Here is a 23500-nt window from a genome sequence, read left to right on the forward strand (position 1 = left end):
TAACAAAATAAATTTGAAATCCGGGAAACTGTAAAGCCAGAAAAAGACTTTGAGCAGTGTAGTCAAAAAGTTCTTTGTTTCTCTCTCTTCTTTCTTCTTGGCTCGATTAAAATTTTCTTGCTTGCGAAGCTTCAACAAAACAACAAACCCAGTAAATTTCTCATTTCTTTGTTACAAAAATTAAAAAAAGTCATTTTCTTTCACTTTCATTTTTCTATTTTTGCCGCTAATTCCACCCTTTTTTTTCTCTCTCTACTTTCTCTCTCTGTGTTTTCTGTACTGTACTGTGAAAACTTTGATCAATTTTCCGAGAAATCGCAAATTATGAAGTGGGTTTGCAAATTTGGCGTTTATTTTCGTAAGGGTTAGTTTTATTTTTTCTTTTTTATGGGTTATTTTTCATCAATTTTGGGTTTTTATTTTTTATTTTTTTTGGTATATATTGTTTATTTGTTGATGTTTTTGGTACATTTAATTGGAGTTTTGTTTTCCCCTTTTCCTCTTTTTAATGTACTGTGTAATTCAATTGAAGAATCGGGTTTCCAGTTTATTGATAAAAGATATGAATTTGGAAGAAATTGGGATTGAGTGAAGATTTCCAAATTAACTTTTTTATTGAATTATTGTTTGCTATATATGGGAAAAAATTTAATGTTGGGTGGCTTTGATGTATTTTTTTCCTGAGAAATTATAATTGAACATTAATCAGCATGATCACATTATCAAGTGTATTGAATTTAATTTGCTTCCTTTTATGTTTTATTGGCTGATTTGTTGAATTACTATTTTATCAATATTTGGTTGCAAATTATATGTGTTGTGGAGTTCTGTGTGATTTCTAAAATTTTATGCCCAGATCGTTTTCTGGATAGTTGCACTTATAAATATTTGGGTTGACAAGAATTAGGCCTTTATTTTGGGTGTTTTCGTTTGTTATTTATTGATATCAGTGCTTCATTTCTTCATGCACTAAAACAAAATAGACTTATTGAGCTGGCATTTATGCAATTGTATTTTTATGAGCTTATAATTCATACAGAGCTCGTTCAATTCAGTTTTGTTAAGGAAACAAATGCTGATTTGTAAATATAAAATCTGGTTTTTTGTGTGGATTTCAGCAAGGCTATCTTGAGTTGGCTGTGGTGAGGTTCCCATGAAAATGGTGGTTGGGATTAAGGAAAATGAGGAAGGTGTTATCGAGGATGGTGCAGCTGTTAAACTTAGTTCTGGTTTAGCTCCATTGAAGCAAGAAGCTGATCCTATTGTTTATAAGCTTGTTCGGGTAAATGTCTTAACGCAAATCTGATTATTAGTCATATTTGTTGTTTATTGCTATCTTTCCAATTGTTTTTTGTTCAATGGACTGCATGTAAAGACTTCTGTTGTAGATTATTTTTGGTGGCGTTAACTCGCTAAGCGTAATTTTTAGCTGTTTAGTAGAATATGAATAAGTTTGGGCATGGGATAATCCCGGAACATGGAGATTTAGGGGAACAATCGGTCCTTATGTGAACAGAAGAATTCGTAACAGTTTTTAATGTTAGTAACTATGATGGATACAGTGTAATATTTGTGAGATGGCATTCCTAGCAGACAATGAGTCATGAAGTGCTTGCGTCAGCATTGATTCTCTTGGATTGCCTGTCTTTTTTAGCTTGGCCAGTTGGTGATTTAATTTCTGGACTCTGTATCAGCTGATCAACTTTTTGAAGAATCCTGCAGATTCTTGCTGATGATTAGGCAATTATCTAAAGATTGATTTCATGGGAGGTGTAGGTTGCTGTATATCTTTTGGGAGCTTCTAATGGGTAGCTATTAGTTAGATTAGGGCCTTGTTTGGTTGCACTTTAATAATGGGGGAAATACAAATTCATGGGAAATGTGTTTAAGAGTAGTTGTTTGGTTAGCAAAAATTTAGGAAGTGGAATTTCCTAAGGAATTTGGAATTCCTACAAAACATGGGAATTAATTTCCCACACCCTGCCTTGGTCAATCAAACTTCCCACATGTATTTTGGGTGAAATTACATTATTGTCCTTAAAATTTTGGAAAAGTAGTTCAAGTTATAATAATACATGGGTATTACATAAATTAACCAAACAAAACATAGGAAACTAATTCATGGGAAATACGATTTCCTATATGTCAACCAAACACAATTTCAGTATTTCCTAGGCAATAAAATTTCCCATGTATTGTAACTTCCTATAGGCATTTAATTCCCATATGCAACCAAACGAGCCCTAGATATTATCTCATCTTTTGTGATGCTCAAGTGTAATTATTTTGGTTAGGCATATATATTTGAGGAAATAGTACTGTTCTCAGTTTTTCAAAATCTGCAGAATGAGCGTGTTATAATGAGCTGAAACTCTGATATGAAATTGCAGCTTCTTTCCTCTTTCCAACTCTTATGGGTAATGAAGTCCCTGCCACATCCTTGGCACAATATAAATTCTCGACCTTGTTCTAGCTGTTAAACGTTTCTCTCCTGGATAGATTTATGCTCAATAACTTTATATTTTTCATCCTCCTTTTGTTTGTAGGGTGAAGTTCACTGTTCAATTCATTTCTGGATACAACTGCATGTTTTATGAAGGTTTTGCAGAATTTCCCAATTAGTGGGAGATAGAAATCTTTCTTTGTTTCCAAAATGATCACCGATTTTCACATGCAATGAGTTTGTTAGCCTCTGTCTTTTCTGACTCGTATATTGAAGTTCAAAGGACATTATCATGTTTTTGGCTCTTATGTTGTTAATGTTATTAGTTGGGATGTATGTAGATACATGTTTATCCAATTTTTTACAATCCAGTTGAATACTGCAATTTATAACACTGTTTGAATGGACTAATGGACTACATTGACTTGCCTTTGTGCTGGTGTCTTCATTCGTAGGCCCTTATCGAACCTATTGTTGTAATGCAGCAATCCGTAGCTGTAGCTGATAGGTTTATTTTGTCTCTGCTGTATAGGTTGATTTTGATGGAAGTTTTGTTCCTGCTACTGATGATGAGCTTATGGAGGTTGAGGATTTGTTGGAGTTGGAAAAGAGTGATATGCTTTCTATACCTGATGCTGTAGAGACAGTAGCACATATTGCAGATAAAGATGAGTTAGATGAATCATTTGAGAAGCCGGACTTAGAGAAGCATGAAGGTTAGATTTTACCCTCTTAATATTTTTGCCGTGTCACAATCCTGGGCAATTGATTTTCACTTGGCAATAAAGCTTTTTTGGTTATCGTGTGCCATTATTTTGGCATTTTGGTTCCAGCTAAAATGCAGAATTGTCGTGATAACTACCTCATTGAATGGTAGTTTGAAATTTATCTTCAAGAATAATGATTGTCATGGTCATGGCCATCCCTATCTACTATCCCAATCCAATAATGATAATCATGTTGTAATATTCAGGTTTATTTAATTTGGAAGTATATTTATTTTTTATGCTTCTAATCCTGAAATCATGATCTGTTAGGTTTGTCAGAAATCAAGCTCACCAAAGTTGATGAAGAGAACTTCAGAGCTCAGGCTGAGGTAATCTTTTATTTATTGAGTTACAATATGCCTTGTTTGTGACACTTGAAGAATTCAAAGGTGTTGAATTTCTTATTTTAGCATGAGTTTTGGTATTTATCTATCCGAAGTATTACGAAAATGATGTAGTTTAGAACCAAATAGCCGGAAGCTTACTTGGTAGAATACTATCATTATTATTGCCCCAGATTCTTACCTTGTACCAAACGAGTTGTTAGGAGACCTATGCTAGGCAGCCTTGCTTTTGATATTTCATTGACTATGGCACTTCATGTAGAGATTTTGTATTGCTGGCTGATTTATTTTTCATTTCATTGGATTGATGAAATGATGAATTGATAAGTGCTGCCTAGATGTTGGTTCTATGCTACATGATGAAAGAAAATTTTGGAAAAAGAGTTGTCTTGAACTTTTTTTTTTAAAAAAAAAAAAAATACCATTCTGAGTCTTGAGAATCCTTTCAACAAAACACTCTTTTAACTTTGAAGACTAAAGGAATACTCCATATCACAATAAGAACAACAAAGAGCTAAGAAAGGAATGGTACTGGCACTCTACAAGAGTGGACTATTGTAAATGGACTTTTATTACTGAAGATGGAAGATAATAAGGGGTTGTTTGGTATAAACATTGGAAACACACTAAAACGAATTAAATTAGGCATATAAAATGGGAAAAATAAATTTAAATACATTCAAAAGCTAATTACGTTAGGCTGTGGGGAGTTTATTGGAAAAATATAAGTAGATTTTTTGGTCCAAATGTCTCCTGAGCTGTATTTACTAAATTGTCTTCTTCAACACGAGGAATTCCCAAGAGGCCACCCATCCTAGTACTACTATCAATTATTATTTTTACTAAATTGTTGCTAGGAGTATTTTTATTTCTTTTTTTACCTTTTTTTTTTTAAACAATTTGGTCAATTGGCCTGAATGAAGTTTGTCAATTCCTTTTCTCTCTCATGAAATTCTTAATCACCGGGCTTAATTCTCAGTTTCTCTCCATCATACTGTTCATTGATATGATGAATTCTTGAGTAGGTGGATGACATTCATTATTGGTTGCCCGTCCAAACTCCAAAGTGTGGAGTATAAAGTATTTGTGGATTTGTTTTTTTATTCCCTTCTCCTTTGTGTTTCCTCTATTATTTTGTGACATTTGAAATGGAACAAAAAGAGATTTTAATCTTTTTTCAGTCTTTTGTATTATCAGATATGATAATGTTTTCTATCTGCAGTATTCACTCTGTACCTTGCTTTGGATTTTCCTCTAATTTTCTGTGCTATTTGAAAGGGAACAAACTAAAGTTTTGTAGTTTTCTTCAATTTTAATAAAGGATTATTGAAAATCCAACTGGGAATTGATTTAGTGTGCTTATGTGGTGTACACGCTCTTTGTAGTGGGTTCAGTTTTGTTACTAACTAGTTAGCATAGCTCATCTGCTCTCTGTGTTTGCCTGACTCTAATCTGCGAGATCATATTTTTTTTTCTATTCCATCAATCTGGAACTTCTTGTAGGACTCTCTACCTAAATCTGCATCAAGTTCTAAAGACAGACTTGTAGAGGAATCTGTGAACAACGGAGAGGAGTCAAGCTCTAGCCCTAATGATGGACTAAACAAAAATGGATCTTCTGGTTCCAAACCTAACTTTTCTTTGGTAAAGGGTGAGATAGATCTGGACAAATTAACTACTAAAGAACTTCATGAAACATTCAGAGCTACATTTGGGCGCAGAACTTCTGTCAAAGACAAGATGTGGCTAAAACGAAGAATTGCAATGGGATTGACTAATTCTTGTGATGTTACTGTGACAAGTTTTATAATCAAAGATGGGAAGCTTATGAAGAAAGAAGAACTTGGTAATAACTTGGATCGTGGAAATACAGTAGCTGGAGAGGTCTGCAGTGCTGGGAATAGTGAGCCGGTTAACTTAGTTGCTCCAAATGTAAGGGAGGATACCTTAGAAGTTGAATTGGGGAATTCATTTACTGAATCCGGTTGTAGAAGTGATGATCACCTTGATCACAGAGCTGCAAAACGAGCCAGGAAGCCTACAAAGCGATATATAGAAGAATCATCTGATACAAAAAAAGACTTTGGTGGAAAGTCAACGTCTCCAGCCAAGCATTTTGGACAGGATAAAGCTTCTTGCAAGGAAGCAGTCAAACCTGCATGGGGTGTTCATTCTGGTGATTTTATCACTAGGCCTGATTCCATTGGAGGATCTGGTGTTCAGGTCCCATACGTTTCTCGGATTCGGAGATGTCGTCCCAGAAAAAGTATAATGGCCCTTACGGTATGGAAAATTTTCAAAGTAGAACATTGAGCTTGCATGTTTATTTAGATTAGAACTTCTTACATGTGACAGTTAGATTAGAACTTGTTACAATTCTGATGTAGTAGTATTTACTCCCTGCAGAGTGACTGGGGAATTCTTTTATCGTCAGGTATCGATATCCTGTTATAGATTACTTGGTACTGCTGTGTTTTCTCTTACAGGTTGTCTACAATACTTCTAATATGTTAGATTACTGGTATTAGTAATGTTTGCATGGATGCATGTTTATCTTTGTGTGTTACAATTTCTTGGACTAAAATTGAGCATACATAGGTGTGCACATTTCTTGTATAATGGTGTTCTTGGTAATAAACTTGATAGTGAATACAGGTTGAGGTGCTTGTCATACTTCTCTATCTCTTTTTATCGTCTTTTTCTCATAATATGTTCGGTGCTGTCTTGCAGAAGTTCAATTCAAGTGACATTGCGTTGAATAAGAAAATTGTCGATAGTTCTGCTGCAGTGGGTAAGCCGCAGCCTGATGATCATAGTAGGGCTAAACTTGTGGAGACTAAGCTAATTCCATTTGAAGAGCCGGTAACAAACATAAATTATGTGAGACTGTTTCTTCCTATCTTGTGATGTATATTTTTTGTGGAAACTGTTGCGATATTTGCCAAGACATTCACAGCCATCAAATTTAATAGCCTATGCTTTTTTTTTCCCTTTTCTTTTTATTATTATTGGCATACTATGTTGAATAAACTGAACAAGTAGCCTGAAACATTTCTTCCATTCCCCTAATATTGCAATTACCATTTTAAAAAGCTTTACAAATATTGAAACATCTTATTTGCGCATGAATTCTCTTTCTCTCTCTCTCATCACATGGGTTTCTATTTTTTATGTCCCCCTATCTCTCTCATCTTAGAATCTGTGCAATATCATCATGGTGCAATATCATAGGAACAGAGGAAGTATATGTTTTGACCAACAGATAAAACCTGAATCTGTACATGACAACTGGTTTAGAGGATAAGGAACATAGATGAAACTTTGTCATTTTGCATGTGTTACAATCGTAGTTAGCATGGCTGTTGCTATTTTTCAACATCAACATTACCTCAATGTATTTAGAGCACAGCTCATTCCCAAAGCAAAGTGGGGGATTTGGGCAGTCTTTCTTTTTGGAAGTCACAGAGAATGTTTTCTTCAGACCATTAATCTAAAATGTGTAATCAATCTACTTTTTTCAGCTGAATTAGGGAGCATAGATAGTTTGGTGACCCTTGAATGAACTGGATTGATGTTATTCAGGTCTGCATTTGAAACACCTTTATTGCAAAAATGTGTGAAATATGGTCATTCCCTGTGGATGCTTCTTTGCAGATTGCCTCAGAAGAGGAGAGAGATAAAAGTTGCTTGATTAGTATGTCAGATACTATTTCTCAAGCTAGGGAGCCAAAAAGTGTGGATTCAGTGGATAGTACTCAACTAGAGAATGTATCCGGCAACAACTCTGATGATCATGTAGCTACTGTTCCCACTGTAAAGGGTGGGATGAGAAGAAAGCACCATCGCGCTTGGAGTTTAACTGAAGTTACAAAGCTTGTTGATGGTGTTGCTATGTTTGGAGCTGGACGTTGGTCTGAAATTAAAAGGCTTTCTTTTTCATCGTATGCCCATCGCACCTCTGTTGATCTGAAGGTATGGAACTGTATTTATTGCAATTATGGGCTCTAAGTACATATTGTGGCTTTGCAATGAAACTCAACAGTAGATCTTTGCTGAAAGACTAGTGTTAATCTTGTAGGATAAGTGGAGAAACCTATTGAAGGCTAGTTTTGCTAATTCTCAAGCAGATAAAGGGGTAAGCAATTTTATTTTTAGTTTAGAGATGGTTAACCATTGCTAGATAAAGAATAAAGCTTAGTCGTCAAATTAAGCTAAGCTGAATTGTACTAATTGTTGCAGGTGAATCCTCGTAAGAATGCACCGTTACCAATACCTGCAACAATTCTGGTGAAAGTGCGGGAGCTTGCAGAACTCAATGGTCAGGCCCCCCATGTCTTGAAAGCCGGTAGCAACAAAAATAGTGGGTCAAGTGTAAATGAAAATAAATCAGGATACTTGTGACATCGTTTGTAAATACTTTCACCACCTAGGTTTTATGTAGAGAAAAATAATGATGCTGAGTGCTCACCTTGTAACTGCCTTGCAGTTTCTGTATTAGATACCTGAATGTCAGTAAAATGACAACTTTTGCGATGTATGCTAGTTCAAGGTCTTCGTCCTTGAGTTATCTACTGTACTTTCAGCCCCATGTTTTTGAGTAGAAGGGAAAGAAAATGCAGCTGATTTTGAGAAATGGTTCATTAGTTTGGTATATTTGTCCAGGAGCTTGTATATTATTGAATATTGATGATCACAATAGCTGTTCAGAATCAAACACTTATAAAAAAGAGGGATACAGGCACATGGTAAAACCCGTGGAAGGATCACTTAGCTGCCTCCCAGCTTTCGAGGGGCTAGTCTCATGGTGTGGCCTGTGGCTGAATGTTATCGTGACAGTATACCTGCCACGTATGAGTTCAATCTTCAGTTAAGCTTTTTATGCTTAGATGATGTGCATTCTATATCAGACCTTTATTTAGTACTCTCGGGAGCATTATGCAATTGGTGCTTTATTTGAATTGAGCATGCTCATTGAGACTACGTGCTGTTTAAATATCATTTGCGTCATATACTGTTAGCTAATAATGATTTTAATAATAAATAAAAATATTAACCAAGTTACCAATAATAGCTATAATGATGGAAAAGAGGTACAAAATCTAATGAAAGGGAGAGAGTTAATCAGAATGGCAAGGATTACTATCTTAGTAATTTGGAACTAGAAAAACTTACTATCTTAAATTCAAAGAAAAACACACATCATACTCTTTTAGTAGAGTTAAAAAAAAAAAAAAGTAAATAAAACTCATCATAAAATGGTCAAGTTTCTTTAAGGCCAAATTAGAAAATAACACCTGCAAAAAGACCCGATTTTGATTATAACACCTTAACATTTCGAAATTTTATTATAACACCTACAAAAATCCCAAAATTTTAGTTTCACCACCCACTAACGGACTTTTGGATGGAAACCGTTAGTGGGGCCCGTCATGTACACGTGTCAGCTGTGTATTGGTTTAAAAAAAAGAAAAAATAATAAAAAAAACCCTAACCCCCTAACCCAGCCAGCCCCACCATCGGCACCACCTACCCAGCCGCCGGCATCACCTGCCCTCGCATAATCCGGCGATACCAGGCCCAGCCCAGCCCTGAAGTTGAGCAGCGAAAAACCTTCCGGATTAACGCTTGCAATTGACTGTTTCCTGAGCAGTGAAATCGCCGAAACTTCACCGACGAAACTCACCGGATTCTGCAGGATTTCAGCCCGTTTCTTGAGCCACAAAATCTTCCGAACAACCACCTGCGAATTGACGGAGAACCACCTGCGAATCTGCTGAATTTCGCAGCGATTTCAGCCGGTTTTTGCGAAGCAACACCGCCGGAATTTGGCTAAGACAACTTCCGGTTTGACGCCTGAAATTGACGGAGAACCACCTGCGAAATTTCGATTGGTGCTTGTAGCGGTTGTTGACGGTGGTTTGGTTGTGGGTCTGAAAGAGGCGAAGGGGCTAGGTGGTTTTCGTGGAGGGTTGTGGTGGGTTGGGGTGATTTTTCGGGGAGAAGGAAGGGGGAAGGGGATTTACGGGGGGGCTGATGTTGGTGGGGGTGACGGCCGGTGGTTTCGCCGGAGAAGGAATGGAATCCAACGACAGTGGGGGGTCTCCGGCGATGTAGTGACGGTCGGCGGTGGTGGGGCTGGTGGCTGGGTTAGAGTTTAGGGGTTTTTTTTTTTTTTAATTTTAATTTTTATTAATTTTTATTTTTAAGCCAATAAACAACTGACACGTGTCCCTAGTGGGTCCCACTAACGGTTTCCATCCAAAAATCCGTTAGTGGGTGGTGAAACCAAAATTTTGGGATTTTTGTAGGTGTTATAATAAAATTTCGAAATGTTAAGGTGTTATAATCAAAATCGGGTCTTTTTGCAGGTGTTATTTTCTAATTTGGCCTTTCTTTAATTAAAGCTTTAACTTTCTAATTTACATTTCCATATTGACGAGCAAATAAGTGTTTTATAAATTTCTAAAGTTGTAAACTAACTCGTGTAGATTTAGCAGTTCAGGTATCATTTTACATTAAAGTTATTTTCAAACATAACATAACTATTGAATTTGTTTCCAAATACTAAAACATACTTTATTATAAGTCATAACGATATAACACTCGAGTAATTTCATTTGAAAATAGATAAAAAGAAAAATAAATAATTAAATAAATAAAAACATGTTAAAGTTTTACCGATAGTAAAAGAATTAATAGTGAAGGGATAGAATGCAAGCATCGTGATAAAAATATTTATTGATTCTTACTTTCATGGTTCAAATACGTGAACTTCTTAAATAGTAAAATTTATGAAATAAAAATTTATAAAATATAATAATGCACATTATTATACTACATATATATCATTGTACTTGGTAAATTGCATTAACCGATTACAAACTTGTATACATGTGAACTTCAATTAAATTTGTATTTTTTTTCAACAAAACAAACAATTTCCTCATCCCCTCCTTTTTTTGCCTTTCTCTGAAATTTACCAATGTTACTTTTGAGTTGTGAGGGAAAAAAGGTGAGGAAATAATTCTGGTAAACCCTAGAACTACCTTTGATTCCTCACATCTTCATCCGACACTCTCACTTCTTCTGCAATTCGATTCAATTCACGCTCATCAGGTTCCTCTCTCTCTCTCTCTCTTCATCCATTGTCTTGTTCGTTTTACGATTTTATGGAAAATTCTTCATTTTTTTTAAATTTATTTTAAGCATCATTGATTATTGCAATTTATGTAGCTCATGGAAAATTTTGGAATTTTGGTCTGCCCTGAAAATTTGAGAATTTGATTATTCGTTTGAATATATATGATTAGTTATTCACTTTTTAATCAGTGTCAGAACAAAGATTTCTTCTTTTTGGTTACCCACAATTTGGGTTTTTGTAATTGTTTACTTTAATTCTGTGCACTTGTATAGATGGTGATTTTGACGCTTATTTAAAATTTATGGGTTTAAATATATAAAGTTTTAATCTTCCATATCTCTTATGAAAGATTTTGGGAGCTTATGTTATATTTGCACCGTGTGTAGTGCTTGTCAATGGCGATTATGTCAATTTTCTTAATTTAGCTGGATGAATTGATCACTCATAAAGTCATGATTTTAATGGTGCTTTTGTGCTTTTACATTTGGAAAAAAAAAATGGTTATGCTGATTGCTGAACATCCGTGGTTTTTGGTGGAATTCGATTGTTGTGATGCCAGTTTTATTTATTGATTTTTTTTTTCCTGTTCTTATCAGTGATTGAAGTTCAGGAATCATGGGGATCATTGAAAGGATTAAGGAAATCGAAGCTGAGATGGCTCGGACACAGAAGAACAAGGCTACAGGTGTGTGTAATGAGCTTTTGAGAGGGATTGTAGATTGAAGTAGATGACATGCGTTACATTTAATGGTTTTTTTTTTTTTTTTTTTTTTTTTTTTTTTTTTTTTTTTTTCCACTTCTAAGTAGATTGGATAACTAGTCACGAGTCTGTACATGGAAAACAGAAGAAGTAATTGCCTAAGTTTAAGTGTAAATGGATTTTGTGTTGCCTTTCATTGTGCAATGTTGGTTGGCAAATTCCATTTTTCTGTCCTGAATATTTCGACACAGTTTCCTGATAAGGCTCTAGGGAAGTTGGAGTTGATTTCTAGGAGAGGACTATTGAATAGGTTAACTAATTTGTTCAGATATGTCAATTATTTGTGGTGTTCCTTGTACTAAGAGCATTTTTATGTTTTTTTTTTTCTTTTTCATTTTTTCTTTTCAGAGTATCATCTGGGTCAATTGAAAGCAAAGATAGCAAAGCTCAGGACACAGCTATTAGAGCCTCCTAAAGTATGCAATTTCTTGAGAAGTTCTTCCTTTTCTGATACTTGACTGATCCTGGATATCTTGTAAAATTGTCTTTTCATTACCAATTCTTACCAAATTTTGCGAGCAAATCTGAACTTTTAAGGAGATTGGTGTCATTTATATTTAATTTGGTTAATTTATTCTATGAGGATGAATTCATCACCAAATCCTACAAATCTCCTTGAGTTTAAGAGCAACTCACATTGTAATTAATAATAAGGACCTGCTTACAGGACACAGCTGCTGTAGCTCATGCTACAAGCTTGATTGAAGAAAAGAAAAGCAAGCTCCACTGAAAATTTAACATGTGTTTTATATGTTTTATTTTATTGGAAGGTACAATGTGTAGCTAGCCATTGGAATTAGCTGCTATTAAGTATATAGCTTAAATTATTGATGTGGCAAAGCAAGCTACAATGTAATGTAAGTTGCTATTGTAGATGCTTTTTGGGTGGCAGATTTTCTTGTCATGTATGACTTTGGTTGTACCTCAAACAAACTTAATCATATTAAAGGGAGAGATGTAAGTTGTCGTGTCTTTCTGCGTGGCTATTGTAAACATATGCTGAACAAATCTGTTTGTATATTGGTAGAATTGAATTTTTTGTTTGCATATTGGTAGAATTGACAAATTTGTTTGTATATTGGTAGAATTTCAATTTTAGGTGAGGTGTACACTGGAATGGGACTGTTTGTCTAAGGTTGTTTCACTGCTTGTTGTCTTTCCTGGAATGTTACTGTTGCAGTTTGTAGATTTCTATACGAGTCATCTTTCGTCTTCATTGGTTTTTATACTGTCCAGATTGCCTGCTACAGAATTGGTCTTAATTGTTATTTGAACTCTCTATCAGGGTTCTAGTGGAGGAGGAGATGGTTTTGAAGTCACGAAGTTTGGGCATGGACGTGTTGCACTTATTGGATTTCCAAGGTTTTCTATCTTCCCTATATTTTGCTGTTGGTTTTAATTGTTATTTCCTATCTGTTGGCTGTTACTTTATTTACGGCTTGCAGTTTCTCTAAAACAATATGCAACTTCTCTAAAACAATTTGGTAGATTTCATCTTTCATGGCATGTCATGGTGCTGTATATGAAAGTTGTGGTTAATGACAATTTGACAGCAAAATTTTGTCGCTGGCGTTAAAGTGTATAGTCTATTATAAAGTTACATTTTTTGCTGGTATAATGCTCATTATATGCTCTTGCTGCAGTGTGGGTAAGTCAACACTCCTAACCACACTTACTGGAACTCATTCAGAAGCTGCCTCATATGAGTTTACTACACTTACCTGTATCCCGGGAATTATACACTATAATGATACAAAGATTCAACTGCTTGATCTTCCTGGAATTATTGAGGGAGCTTCTGAAGGGAAGGGGCGTGGAAGGCAGGTAAATTATGCCACTGCTTAAGAATGTGATTTGTGATTTTTGATCATTAGTTGGTTCTGCTGATAATTATCATAAATGAGGTGTTCCTATTCTGAAATTCTAATTTGGACTTGTGTCTACGCATCTTATAGAATTTCTGATTATATTATATATCTCCATCAGGTTATTGCTGTGGCCAAATCATCAGATCTTGTACTAATGGTTCTAGATGCCTCAAAAGTAAGTAATATTAATCTTGATATGCAAACAATTCCTTGTCTATTTCATTTACATTAATGCGTCTCTTTATTGGGAGGTACTCCCTCCGTCCCAATATGTAGTTCTTGTTTGTGTTTTTTCACGGTATTTAAGAAATGAAAGGAGAAAATGAATGAAGTACATAAAAAAGGTGAAAAGTACAATCATAGACAAAAGTTAGTGAGGCAAAAGTGAATGAAGTACTTAGAAAAAAGGTGAAAAGTACAATTATAGACAAAAGTTAGAGAGAGAAAGTGGAAAAAAGTATCATGCAAGTAGATAATTCAAGGGTAATTTAGGAAGTACAATGAATAAAGTTAAAAAAATAAGGGTATAAAGAACTTTACATACTATCCAAAAATAGAAACAAGAACAATATTTTGGGTCTCCAAAATAGGAAAACAAGAACTATAATATGGGACGGAGGGAGCAGGCTAGAGAAACTATTCAAGTATGCGTATTATTTATCTAGTATTCTAGCAAATTGTGTATTTGTCTTTCAGTGGTTTTATTTGCAAGTTAGGTCAACTTCCTTGATTCATTTGTTGTTGACTGTTTGGGAAATGCTTTAGAGTGAGGGACATCGGCAAATATTGACTAGAGAACTGGAAGCTGTGGGATTACGTCTCAACAAAAGACCACCACATGTAAGTTTTTATTTGAGAAAGCAAATCTAAGTGATGTTATTGTGGTTTTTATATAGGGACTTCTATGCATATTATTGAAAACTTTTACTTTGTATTAATCACTTACATTATCGCTGTCACCTTTTTTAGGATTTCCTGTTGCCTAGCTATCTTTAGTTTGCTATTTTGCTTCCATCCTTTACTAGCTACCCTTCCAGTTCACATACTTATGTTGTGATTTGTGAAAGTAAAAATCTTTGTTGAGTGTTTGTAGTCTTGCTAAGTCACAAGATGGAATGATAGATATAATCCTGATACTTCTATTATATACACTTGCTCAAAATCTTTTGAACTATCTTGTCTACTTCTTGATTTAATATGCTTTGTACACACTTGGTTTATGGTGTAGAATTTTGTAGATAAGGGAGAAAATTCTTGCAATCTCCATTCTTACCTTTCCCCTATGAATCCAGTCGTCACTTTCTTTCCAATGTTTCTTTGGATATATTGTTTCCTCTTTTTGGTTAATTTGTTTAATGGATGCCTCGCACTTGTGAATTGATGCTTCTTCATCTTAGTTTTATTGCTTTTGGTTCTCACTATGTGCTATTTACTAGATCTACTTTAAGAAGAAGAAGACTGGGGGCATTTCTTTCAACAGTACAATGCCGTTGACACATGTGGATGAGAAGCTTTGCTATCAAATTCTTCATGAGTATAAGATTCACAATGCAGAGGTATAACCTTCAACTCTGTAATAAGCTCCGAAAGGAGATATGTATATTTTCTTTTGTGCTTGTGCTGCATTTAAGTCTTCTTGGTTTGAATCTTGATGTCCCTTCTGCACTACAGTATTATACTATTTGTAAGAAATGAAGATGTAACAGTTGACATTTTGCAATGCATTGTTTTAAATTCCCTTTTCTTTTTATGAATAAATTGTTTAAAATTCCTTTGTTTGGGTATTTGTAAATATTTATTTGTTATTGCTTGTGACCAGCTTTTGAATTATATTTTTCATCTACCAATTTTGGCTGAAATGGACATGTCATATAAGGTCCCCCACCTTAGTGTATTTTGTATCTTTTTATGAAGAGTAAAAAAGGATCAGGGAAGGATGGGAGGGGGCCCAAGGATAAATTAGAAACCCCCCCCCCTCTCTTCTCTGTCTCTCTCTCTCTCTCTTGAGAGGATTCAGATTTTGTCCAGTTCGGCCACCTTTAGGTTGGAATTCGTGGCCCAATGTTGTTAAAGCCTTAATGATGTGGAAAAATTTCTTTCCTTCTATCTTTTGGACTCTTAAAACTCAAGAGACAATTTAGCACTGGGCAATGTATAAAAAGCTCAAGGCGCACCAAGGCATTTCTGACTTCCCTGGTCCTAAGATATTAAACAATACAATTTTTTTTTTTTGAAATTGTGTGCCTCAGGAAGTGCGCCTCAATGTGCCTTGGGGTACCAAAATCGCTTAGCCTAGACCACAAAAGGCGCATGACCCCTAACGCCTTGCACCTTTTCAAACACTGGCACTGGGAAGAGAATAATGGAGTGCTGGAGGTTTTCTTGTCTTCTATCCTTTTTACTCCCTCGTCTCCTTTTCATTTCTATTTATAAGGGAATATGAACTCTGTTTTGTTTGGAGGGCTTATATAAAGAAGGGTATCTTTCTCTGGATTTTCGTGGTCTAAGGTGGTTTGTACATTGTAAGTGGGATTAACCATCCAAGCTTTGTGATGTGGGAATTAGGAAGCCAGGAGCATCCGTTTTCAAACCTGGGTTTCAATATTTGAAGATTTGTTTTAATTTTCATGTGGAATTGTTTAGTTTCAATGGGTCAAAAGAAAGATCTATCTCTCAATTGGAGGAATTGTAGTTGCTTAGAGGTGATTTCTTGGTTAAGGCGAGCTGAAGGTTTGGGTTATGATTTATATGGGAAATGGAGGCAAGAGGGGGTGTGATATGCATAGGGCCAGGCAGCTTGTTGCATAGCCCATTGCTGCTTTGCTTGTCCATGTGGCTTTGGTATTGCAAGTACTATGCATATCACACCCCCTCTTGCCTCCATTTCACAAAGCACTATGCATATCATTCCCTCTTGCCTCCATTTCACATGATTATTGTCACACAAAGCACATAGAAACTAACCTTTATAATCACGCAAAGCACTAACAAAGAGGGTTTCTGGAATAAGTACTATGGTTCTTGAATTTAGATATCCTAAAATTATACAATTGGCTTGATCTCACCCTTGACCTCATTTAATTTAGGTGATGTCATTGACTCGCTTGTATATTCATAATATAAACTAGAATGTTGCAAACTTGAAATCCATAACTTAACCCCAACTGTAATAATTGATTACCTAATTTCTTATAGAAGGTTCATTTGGACTATTGGAGTTGATGCATCATATTTAATCTTAGCAAAATTCATGGCCTTCATGCTAAAACCTGCTTGAATTTAACTATATACGAAGTAAAAATAGAGTGTTTTTAGCATCCTATTGACCGTGTTTTGTTTCCTCTGGTTGCAGGTATTATTCCGTGAGGATGCCACTGTTGACGATCTGATTGATGTGATTGAAGGGAATCGTAAATACATTAAATGTGTGTACGTGTATAACAAGATAGATGTTGTTGGTATTGATGATGTTGACAGGCTAGCAAGATTGCCAAACTCTATTGTCATTAGTGCCAACCTAAAGGTACCTTTTTGGCATTGGCTAAGTTAATTATAGCTATGATTAATTTGCTACTAATCTAGTCGTTGTATGATAAAAAAAAGGTGGTGAAATATTAGAGACTCTAAAGCAGCAGACTAGGACTAAAACACTGTTACAAAGTATTTCAAAGCTGGAATGTTGATGAACCGACACTCTATATATGTTAGGGCTCTAAGGACTTGATATTTCTCTCAATGTCCTTCCCATGTCTGCATTTTTATAAAGAAATAGAAGAGTAATGCCCATCTTGTGTTTACACTTAAATAAGACAAGAATAAAAATAATTGCATACTGATTGTGCTCCTTTCTAGTTTTGCTCGAAAACATTCTTATTTGATATACTGTTTCTATTTTGGTCCACAGAAAACTTAGTTGACTATTGTGTTTTGGTTTTTGTTTATATGTTGGATCTAAACTCTGAAGTATAATGATTCTTCTGCAAATAGTGTGTACATCTTCTAATGAAATTGTCCTGGTATCCAATTTATGTTGCTTGAACAGCTTAATCTAGACAGATTACTGGCAAGAATGTGGGAGGAGATGGGACTAGTTAGAGGTTATACAAAGCCTCAAGGCCAGCAGCCAGATTTTTCTGAGCCTGTGGTACTTTCTGCGGTATGTCATTTTGAATCACATTATGTTCTGTTCTCTCACTCACTTCAGGAGTCCAGGGTTGACATGCAATAATAGATTCTTGTTAGAGCTATTTATGTATCAGATTTGCTTCCAACTCTCCTGTAATGTTTATATCTTTGTTGTTCTGTCTAGGATCGAGGTGGTTGCACAGTTGAAGATTTTTGTAATCATATACACAGAACGCTAGTGAAGGATTTAAAGTATGCACTTGTCTGGGGTACGAGTGCAAGGCATTATCCTCAGCACTGTGGACTCTCACATGCTCTTCAAGATGAGGATGTGGTCCAAATTGTTAAAAAGAAGGTGTGTTTTTGCTTGTTTCTTTAAATTATCACTGCTATTTCGTGAATGCTTTGTTTACCTTGTGTACTGTATGAATTTCTGAATCATTCGAAGTTGAAAACTTGTGCTTTGAATGCAATATTCAGTACTTGTGTTGTGTGTCTTTTGGTCCTTCCCACAAGATAGTAAGATCAATGATGCATAAATTGTGTTCTGCAGGAGAAAGACGAAGGAGGGAGAGGGCGGTTCAAATCACACTCAAATGCCCCTGCCAGAATAGCAGACAGAGAAAAGAAGGCACCACTGAAACAGTAGGACTTGTGGGTGAATGATGTTGTGTTTCGAGTCCATCAGGTTGTAAGGTCTTTTTCGTGGTCGAACAGAGGTATTCTAAAGATCCTTGTCAAAGTCTTAAGTCAATTAGAACTGGGTTATACCCATTTTTGTCCGCATCAGTTAGTATTTGATTGTCTTACAGTTTCATTTGTTGTAACTTTATGAATTATGACTCATACATCTATAGTTATTTGAAAAGAATTTTCTGTAGATTTCATTTTGCATGTGTTTTTACTGAGGAAGCAATTTCCTCTATTCCTAAATACTTACTATAGCATTTTTGTGGCTTTTACTCTCCTTTTCAGAATATAAGCTATAGTTGGTCGACTTCTGGTATTGTAAATTGACATTTTATACTACATTGATAATAATACACTACTCCGAAATTACTATCAATAGTATATGTTACATAGCAATACAGCAGCACACCACCTAATGTGTAATTTGCACATGTAAATGCAAGCATCTATCTCGTGTAGGCTGGAGAAGAGTAAGCATAATTTATCAATATGCTAGTACAAGATGTTTATATCATAAAATTAACACAAGATGAAGTATATTTCTTATCACAAATAAGATTGTATATCATAAGAAATGATATACTAGTACAAAATGAAGTATACTTCTTATCACAAATAAAGTTCACTTGCCACTCAAACGGGAATTGTAGTTTGATGATTTAAGTTCCATCATCTCACGCACCAAAAGTACCAATAGGGGTACGCATGATATTTTGGCTCATACAGAGTTGCACTCTGTAAAACTGTAGGGTACATGATGTAGTAGAAAAATTAACAGCTGAAAAATAATTTAGTACAAGTTTGATTATATACTGATAGGGAAGGAAAAACTAAGCATCGGTAGGAGGAGCAGAGGAGCAGAAGCCATTCCCACGCTCAGCTCGTGCACTTTCAGCAAACTTGATATTCCTTTCGTGCATTCCCTTACTCTGCTCGTTTTTGTTGTACTCAGCAACATAGTAATCCTCCTCGGTAGCAGTCTTGGATGGAGGGAAAAACATACTACCCCATTGTGGGAAATGCACAAAGGCTACTGGGACGGTACAAGCAATGGCCATAACTCCCATGTAGAGAAGACCGTCTTCTCTGCTATAACGAGTTCCAGAAAAGAAAATAAACTGGGTCAATGCCGCTCCCACGTTGCCTCCTGCACCAGTGAGCCCAGAGATAATCCCTAGGGATCGTCGAGAGATGAAGGGCACTATCCCAAAGGTGGCTCCGCAAGCAGCTTGAGCCCCTAAGGAGAATAGGATTAAGGATACAATGGCTGTGGTGAGGTCTTTGGCCAACCCAAGCCAAACGCAGAACAACCCACCAGCTGTTTGGAGGATCCATAGGGTCCAAAGCCGCCCCCTCATACCAAAGTAACGAGCACTATAGTCCGAGGCTAACCCCCCCAATGGACGGGAGAAGAAGTTTGCTAACCCAAAGCTGGCTGCTATGATTCCCGCTGTGTGCAAGTTGAGGTTAAACCTATTGGCATGATCACAAACAAGTATATTTCGTGACTTAGCTTTGATGTCAGATTAGATACTACACGGAATAAAATGGAGTACATACTATCTATATTACAGTGTCTAGAATATATGTAATTTCAAGATATCAACTTTTTATAATTTTCAATAATACCTAATGATGTTAACAGTGATCTCTGAAAACGTAAAAACGATGTTGCACAATATCTAAAGGGTATGTAGCTGTATTATATTAAGTCAAACCATATAGTTTAAGAAAAAAAAATAGAAAATACTTGGTCGAATAGGGATATTGATACTTGATAGGATCTAAAAACGTGCCCAGGCCCCAGGGTCGTGGAATCAATTCAGATTCTATACATAAGAAAATAGGTGACTTATTAAGAGATTCCTTAATCATTACTGTATGACTATATCAACTTAATTAAGTAGACTAAATTAATTAACCAGCTTGATTAAGGAACTTCATGTTATTAACAGCTTGCAAGCATTATTGATTATGATTTATGGATCTTCTCATAAGATTTTTTTACCATACCTCAACTTTAGCCAAATAACCTAAGGTAAAGTTATAATTGTATGTGCAGCTTATAGTGATCAACATAAAACCGGTCAAAATAACAAAATTTGCGACTATTAGCCTCTCTTGCTTGATCGCATGACAAAATTAAGTAAGTAATATTATGGTGGACTAGTAGTTACAAAAATCAGTTGCTAAATAAGATTTTTCTTTTAGTTTTATCACTTTTATGATGTATATTTATGTCAATATGTGTTTATCAATGTAATTTTTCGACCTTAGTATTTACTTTTTAAAGATAGTACTCTATTAAAGTAATATTGATTCATGTATACACAATTTTCGCAGTTTTAAGGCATGTTGTGTATGTTAGATTCCGGTTTTACAATTTAAAAAAAAAAAAAAAAATAAAAGACAACAAAGAACGAAATCATAAAAAAAAAATTTAAAAAAAAATCATAAAAATACCTATCAAAAAAGTATTCTGCAATAACGTTATCAGTAGTCAACTCCACACCTAAGGAGTAGCCATAAAGGAGTACAAAGATCCATGTCCGGTAGTTGGAGACAGCATACCAAAGCACCTAAATTATGCAACCACGTAAATATAAAGCATGTATACATAAAACATTGGAGTTTACATAAAATTATACAAAAGCATGTTTGTTACAAATGTAAATGAAATTAATAGAACAATCCTTACATGCATTAAATTTGTATAAAGACAGATAAAATGATAAACCATAAACTGAGTGTTAAGAGTATTAATATGGAGTACATAATATGTCTAATACTCCCTCCGTTTCACATTAGTTGCAATACTTTTCATTTTCGGCCACTTTATTATATTAGTTGCAACACTGCTATATTTGGAAAGGACTCACCATTATTTTATAATTTCTCTCTCCCACTAACCCCACTTTCACAAATATTTTATTATTTCTCTTTCCTACCAACCTCACCCACACTATTTTTCTTATTATTTTTATCTCTTACTAACAATACTTTATATTATAAACCTATAAGTCTAGTCTATAATTTTCTTAAACTATGAGCCAAGTCTACTGTTGCAACTAATGCGAAACGGAGGAAGTATGTAAGCATGTAACTAGACATCTTTTCGTGCCTAAAATTTAGAGACGATCGATATAACAAAATAATAATGCAGTCAAGAAAATAAAGGGACTACAATGATTACCTTAGGGAGCTTGTCCTTAGCAACCTCACCCTTCTTCTGAAGGGCACCAAGGTTACCATCAGGCAAATCTTGACCAAGTGTAAGAACCAAAATCCCCATAACAATATGAAGCAACCCAGGAATGAAGAAGGCAATCCTCCAAGCTACAAAAGACGTGGCTCCGATACGACAAATGATTTCATAGACCAAAGGCATTAGAAGTTGGGTTGCACCACCTCCGGCATTACCCCATCCTGCAGCTGTCCCATTCACAAGCCCTATAATTTGTCCGTTAAACATGGTACTCATCCAATATTGGCACGACACGAAAGTGGCTAGACAAAACCCTATCATGAACCTCACTGCTACGTACCCTGATGCATCTTCTATCAAAGACATGCAAAACACGGCAGGGGCTATCAACATGACTAGGAATGCACAAGCGTACCTCGGTCCCATGAGGTCGCAAAGCGTACCCATGACAAGCCTAGAGAAGACACTTCCTGAGACGGAAGCTACTCCTGCGTTACCAATGTCTATATGGGTGAGATTGAGGTTGTCCCTTATGATTGGGACCAAGGGTGCAGCTGCGAAAGTGGATATGAAACACGTACAAAAGGAAATCCAACTTAGGTGGAATGTAGTCATGTGGGGTTTGGCTAGAGATAAGATTTTGAATTTTGTAGCCTTATGCTCTGCATCGACTGGCAGAGCAAACTTGGCCATGTGGTCCACTGGGACCTGGGATGGGGAGACGGAGAAGGCGTGTGATTGCTCCTTCCCCGTCACCCCATGCATTGAGGTACCTGGCTCACCACTGGCCATGAAATAATTTTTTTTAAAGGATTTGGGGGGGGGGTTTGTAAGTATTTAGCTAAGGTATACCTAGCTAATAGTACTTGCTAGGTTACTTGTTTTGTTTTTTTTTTTATGAGGATAACTCATTAAGTGACCACTATATATAATACTTCACATTGACATTTTAATGAAGTTAAGGATCGAAGATTAGAAAAGGCAATTAGACTTATTCAAATAAATTCAAGTTTAAACATATAGTTTGTTAGCCTTATTGTCATTTAAAAAGTGTATCATTATAGGGCTGTTTACAATGTCAATGGAGAATCGAGAATATTGATGGAATCTATTAGTATATACGAGTAGTGGCCAAGTGGGATACTTGTTAAGCAAGTAAAATACTTGGTACGAAACAAAATTTGGCACACTATAAACTACTATATCAGAGGGTTTTTACTAGGTGATGCTTGAATTTTTTCTCACTTTTCCATTGTGTAATTTGTTAAAATTTATTTTACTTTGCTTCTGTATGGATATTGTTTTATTCATCTCCATGAGTAATTTTAGAGTAGCAAACATAATTTTAAAATATCAAACATAATTTTAGAATATCAAACATATATAATTTTTACTAATGTGTGATTCAAGTTATTAACAATATACAATGCACATTAGCGACTGGATGAAAGCGAAATAAGAAGAACTTACAGAATTAGAGAGAGTAGTTTAGTTCAAAACAATAAATTAACTATGTTAATTGTAATAATAGTTTATATTTCTATATAATACAGTTAGATTGGTTTACTATGATTAATAACTAATAAGTAGAGACTATCATCTTTAATTCTGAATCATCTTTAATTCTGAATTTAATACGGATCATTTTTAAGTAACAAATATGTACGGAATAACTCATTTCATTTGCTAGATCATCAAAATAAAAAAGGATTATTTATTTTTGGGTGAATTTGTACGCAGTCAAACTATACTCTCATTTCATGTAGAATCGGTTTAATTTATTTAATCAATATGCATCATTATTTGTTTTAATAATGCACATTGGATCATCATGCAACCCACTCGTCAAAAAAAATAAAGGGTGTATTAAGTCAGATCAGAACTTAGAAGAGTGTTGATTAAGTAGAAAAAAATGAAAAAATAATGAATAACGTTACGCCGCACGTAAGTAAATACGAAGAGGGTGGCTTACCTAGGTACCAAAAGTACAAAGGACAATTGATTCCGCGTCGCCGAATCTCTCCAATATACGAGTAGTTGACTTAGCTGAATCTTAGTTTTTTTTTTATACTCCCAGACTCCCAGTTGATTTAACAATTTTTTTCGATTATAATTTAAATGGGATCCAATAAATTAAGGGTAGAAATAAGGTAACTC

The 23500-nt window shown here is 35.3% G+C and overlaps 3 protein-coding genes across 6 annotated transcripts; 2 read left to right on the forward strand and 1 right to left on the reverse strand.

Moving 5' to 3' along the window:
- Nucleotides 1-30: 30 nt before the first annotated feature.
- On the forward strand, nt 31-8187 carry LOC110688099. Of its 4 annotated transcripts, none has more exons than XM_021864784.1 (9): nt 31-364; nt 1119-1282; nt 2976-3159; nt 3481-3539; nt 5058-5837; nt 6285-6416; nt 7209-7526; nt 7633-7689; nt 7794-8187. In XM_021864784.1, the coding sequence occupies exons 2-9, from the start codon at nt 1154-1156 to the stop codon at nt 7953-7955; spliced, it is 1821 nt and encodes a 606-aa protein (XP_021720476.1). In that variant the 5' UTR covers nt 31-364; nt 1119-1153; the 3' UTR covers nt 7956-8187. The 4 variants fall into 4 exon arrangements, with proteins under 4 accessions (XP_021720476.1, XP_021720474.1, XP_021720473.1 ...); XM_021864782.1 differs by having other exon boundaries at nt 31-358; nt 6285-6434; XM_021864781.1 differs by having other exon boundaries at nt 32-364; nt 6285-6434.
- Nucleotides 8188-10476: 2289 nt separating this feature from the next.
- Nucleotides 10477-18335, forward strand: LOC110688103 (developmentally-regulated G-protein 2-like). The gene is made up of 12 exons (XM_021864789.1): nt 10477-10670; nt 11292-11380; nt 11804-11871; nt 12741-12817; nt 13099-13279; nt 13442-13498; nt 14089-14163; nt 14760-14879; nt 16676-16846; nt 17366-17479; nt 17633-17803; nt 18002-18335. Exons 2-12 carry the CDS (start codon nt 11311-11313, stop codon nt 18095-18097), a joined length of 1200 nt encoding a protein of 399 aa, XP_021720481.1. The 5' UTR covers nt 10477-10670; nt 11292-11310; the 3' UTR covers nt 18098-18335.
- A 322-nt stretch (nt 18336-18657) lies between these two features.
- Nucleotides 18658-22573, reverse strand: LOC110688101 (high-affinity nitrate transporter 2.1-like). The gene is made up of 3 exons (XM_021864788.1): nt 21332-22573; nt 20602-20717; nt 18658-19611 (listed from the first exon to the last, which is right to left on the reverse strand). The coding sequence occupies exons 1-3, from the start codon at nt 22133-22135 to the stop codon at nt 18969-18971; spliced, it is 1563 nt and encodes a 520-aa protein (XP_021720480.1). The 5' UTR covers nt 22136-22573; the 3' UTR covers nt 18658-18968.
- Between the last annotated feature and the right edge of the window lie 927 nt (nt 22574-23500).

Source organism: Chenopodium quinoa, unplaced genomic scaffold, assembly GCF_001683475.1.
Source record: "Chenopodium quinoa cultivar QQ74 unplaced genomic scaffold, ASM168347v1, whole genome shotgun sequence".
Lineage (NCBI taxonomy): Eukaryota > Viridiplantae > Streptophyta > Magnoliopsida > Caryophyllales > Amaranthaceae > Chenopodium > Chenopodium quinoa.

What these genes read in the sequence shown, in the direction of transcription:
- LOC110688099 (XM_021864782.1), top strand. Translation starts at nt 1,154, where the DNA reads ATGAAAATGGTGGTTGGGATTAAGGAAAATGAGGAAGGTGTTATCGAG. An exon ending in GCACCTCTGTTGATCTGAAG is followed by an intron (nt 7,527 to 7,632) that starts GTATGGAACTGT and finishes TTAATCTTGTAG; the next exon opens with GATAAGTGGAGAAACCTATT. An exon ending in ATTCTCAAGCAGATAAAGGG is followed by an intron (nt 7,690 to 7,793) that starts GTAAGCAATTTT and finishes TAATTGTTGCAG; the next exon opens with GTGAATCCTCGTAAGAATGC.
- LOC110688103 (XM_021864789.1), top strand. Translation starts at nt 11,311, where the DNA reads ATGGGGATCATTGAAAGGATTAAGGAAATCGAAGCTGAGATGGCTCGG. An exon ending in GCACTTATTGGATTTCCAAG is followed by an intron (nt 12,818 to 13,098) that starts GTTTTCTATCTT and finishes CTCTTGCTGCAG; the next exon opens with TGTGGGTAAGTCAACACTCC. An exon ending in ATAAGATTCACAATGCAGAG is followed by an intron (nt 14,880 to 16,675) that starts GTATAACCTTCA and finishes CTCTGGTTGCAG; the next exon opens with GTATTATTCCGTGAGGATGC.
- LOC110688101 (XM_021864788.1), bottom strand. Translation starts at nt 22,135, where the DNA reads ATGGCCAGTGGTGAGCCAGGTACCTCAATGCATGGGGTGACGGGGAAG. An exon ending in CTAAGGACAAGCTCCCTAAG is followed by an intron (nt 20,718 to 21,331) that starts GTAATCATTGTA and finishes TGCATAATTTAG; the next exon opens with GTGCTTTGGTATGCTGTCTC. An exon ending in GCAGAATACTTTTTTGATAG is followed by an intron (nt 19,612 to 20,601) that starts GTATTTTTATGA and finishes TCATGCCAATAG; the next exon opens with GTTTAACCTCAACTTGCACA.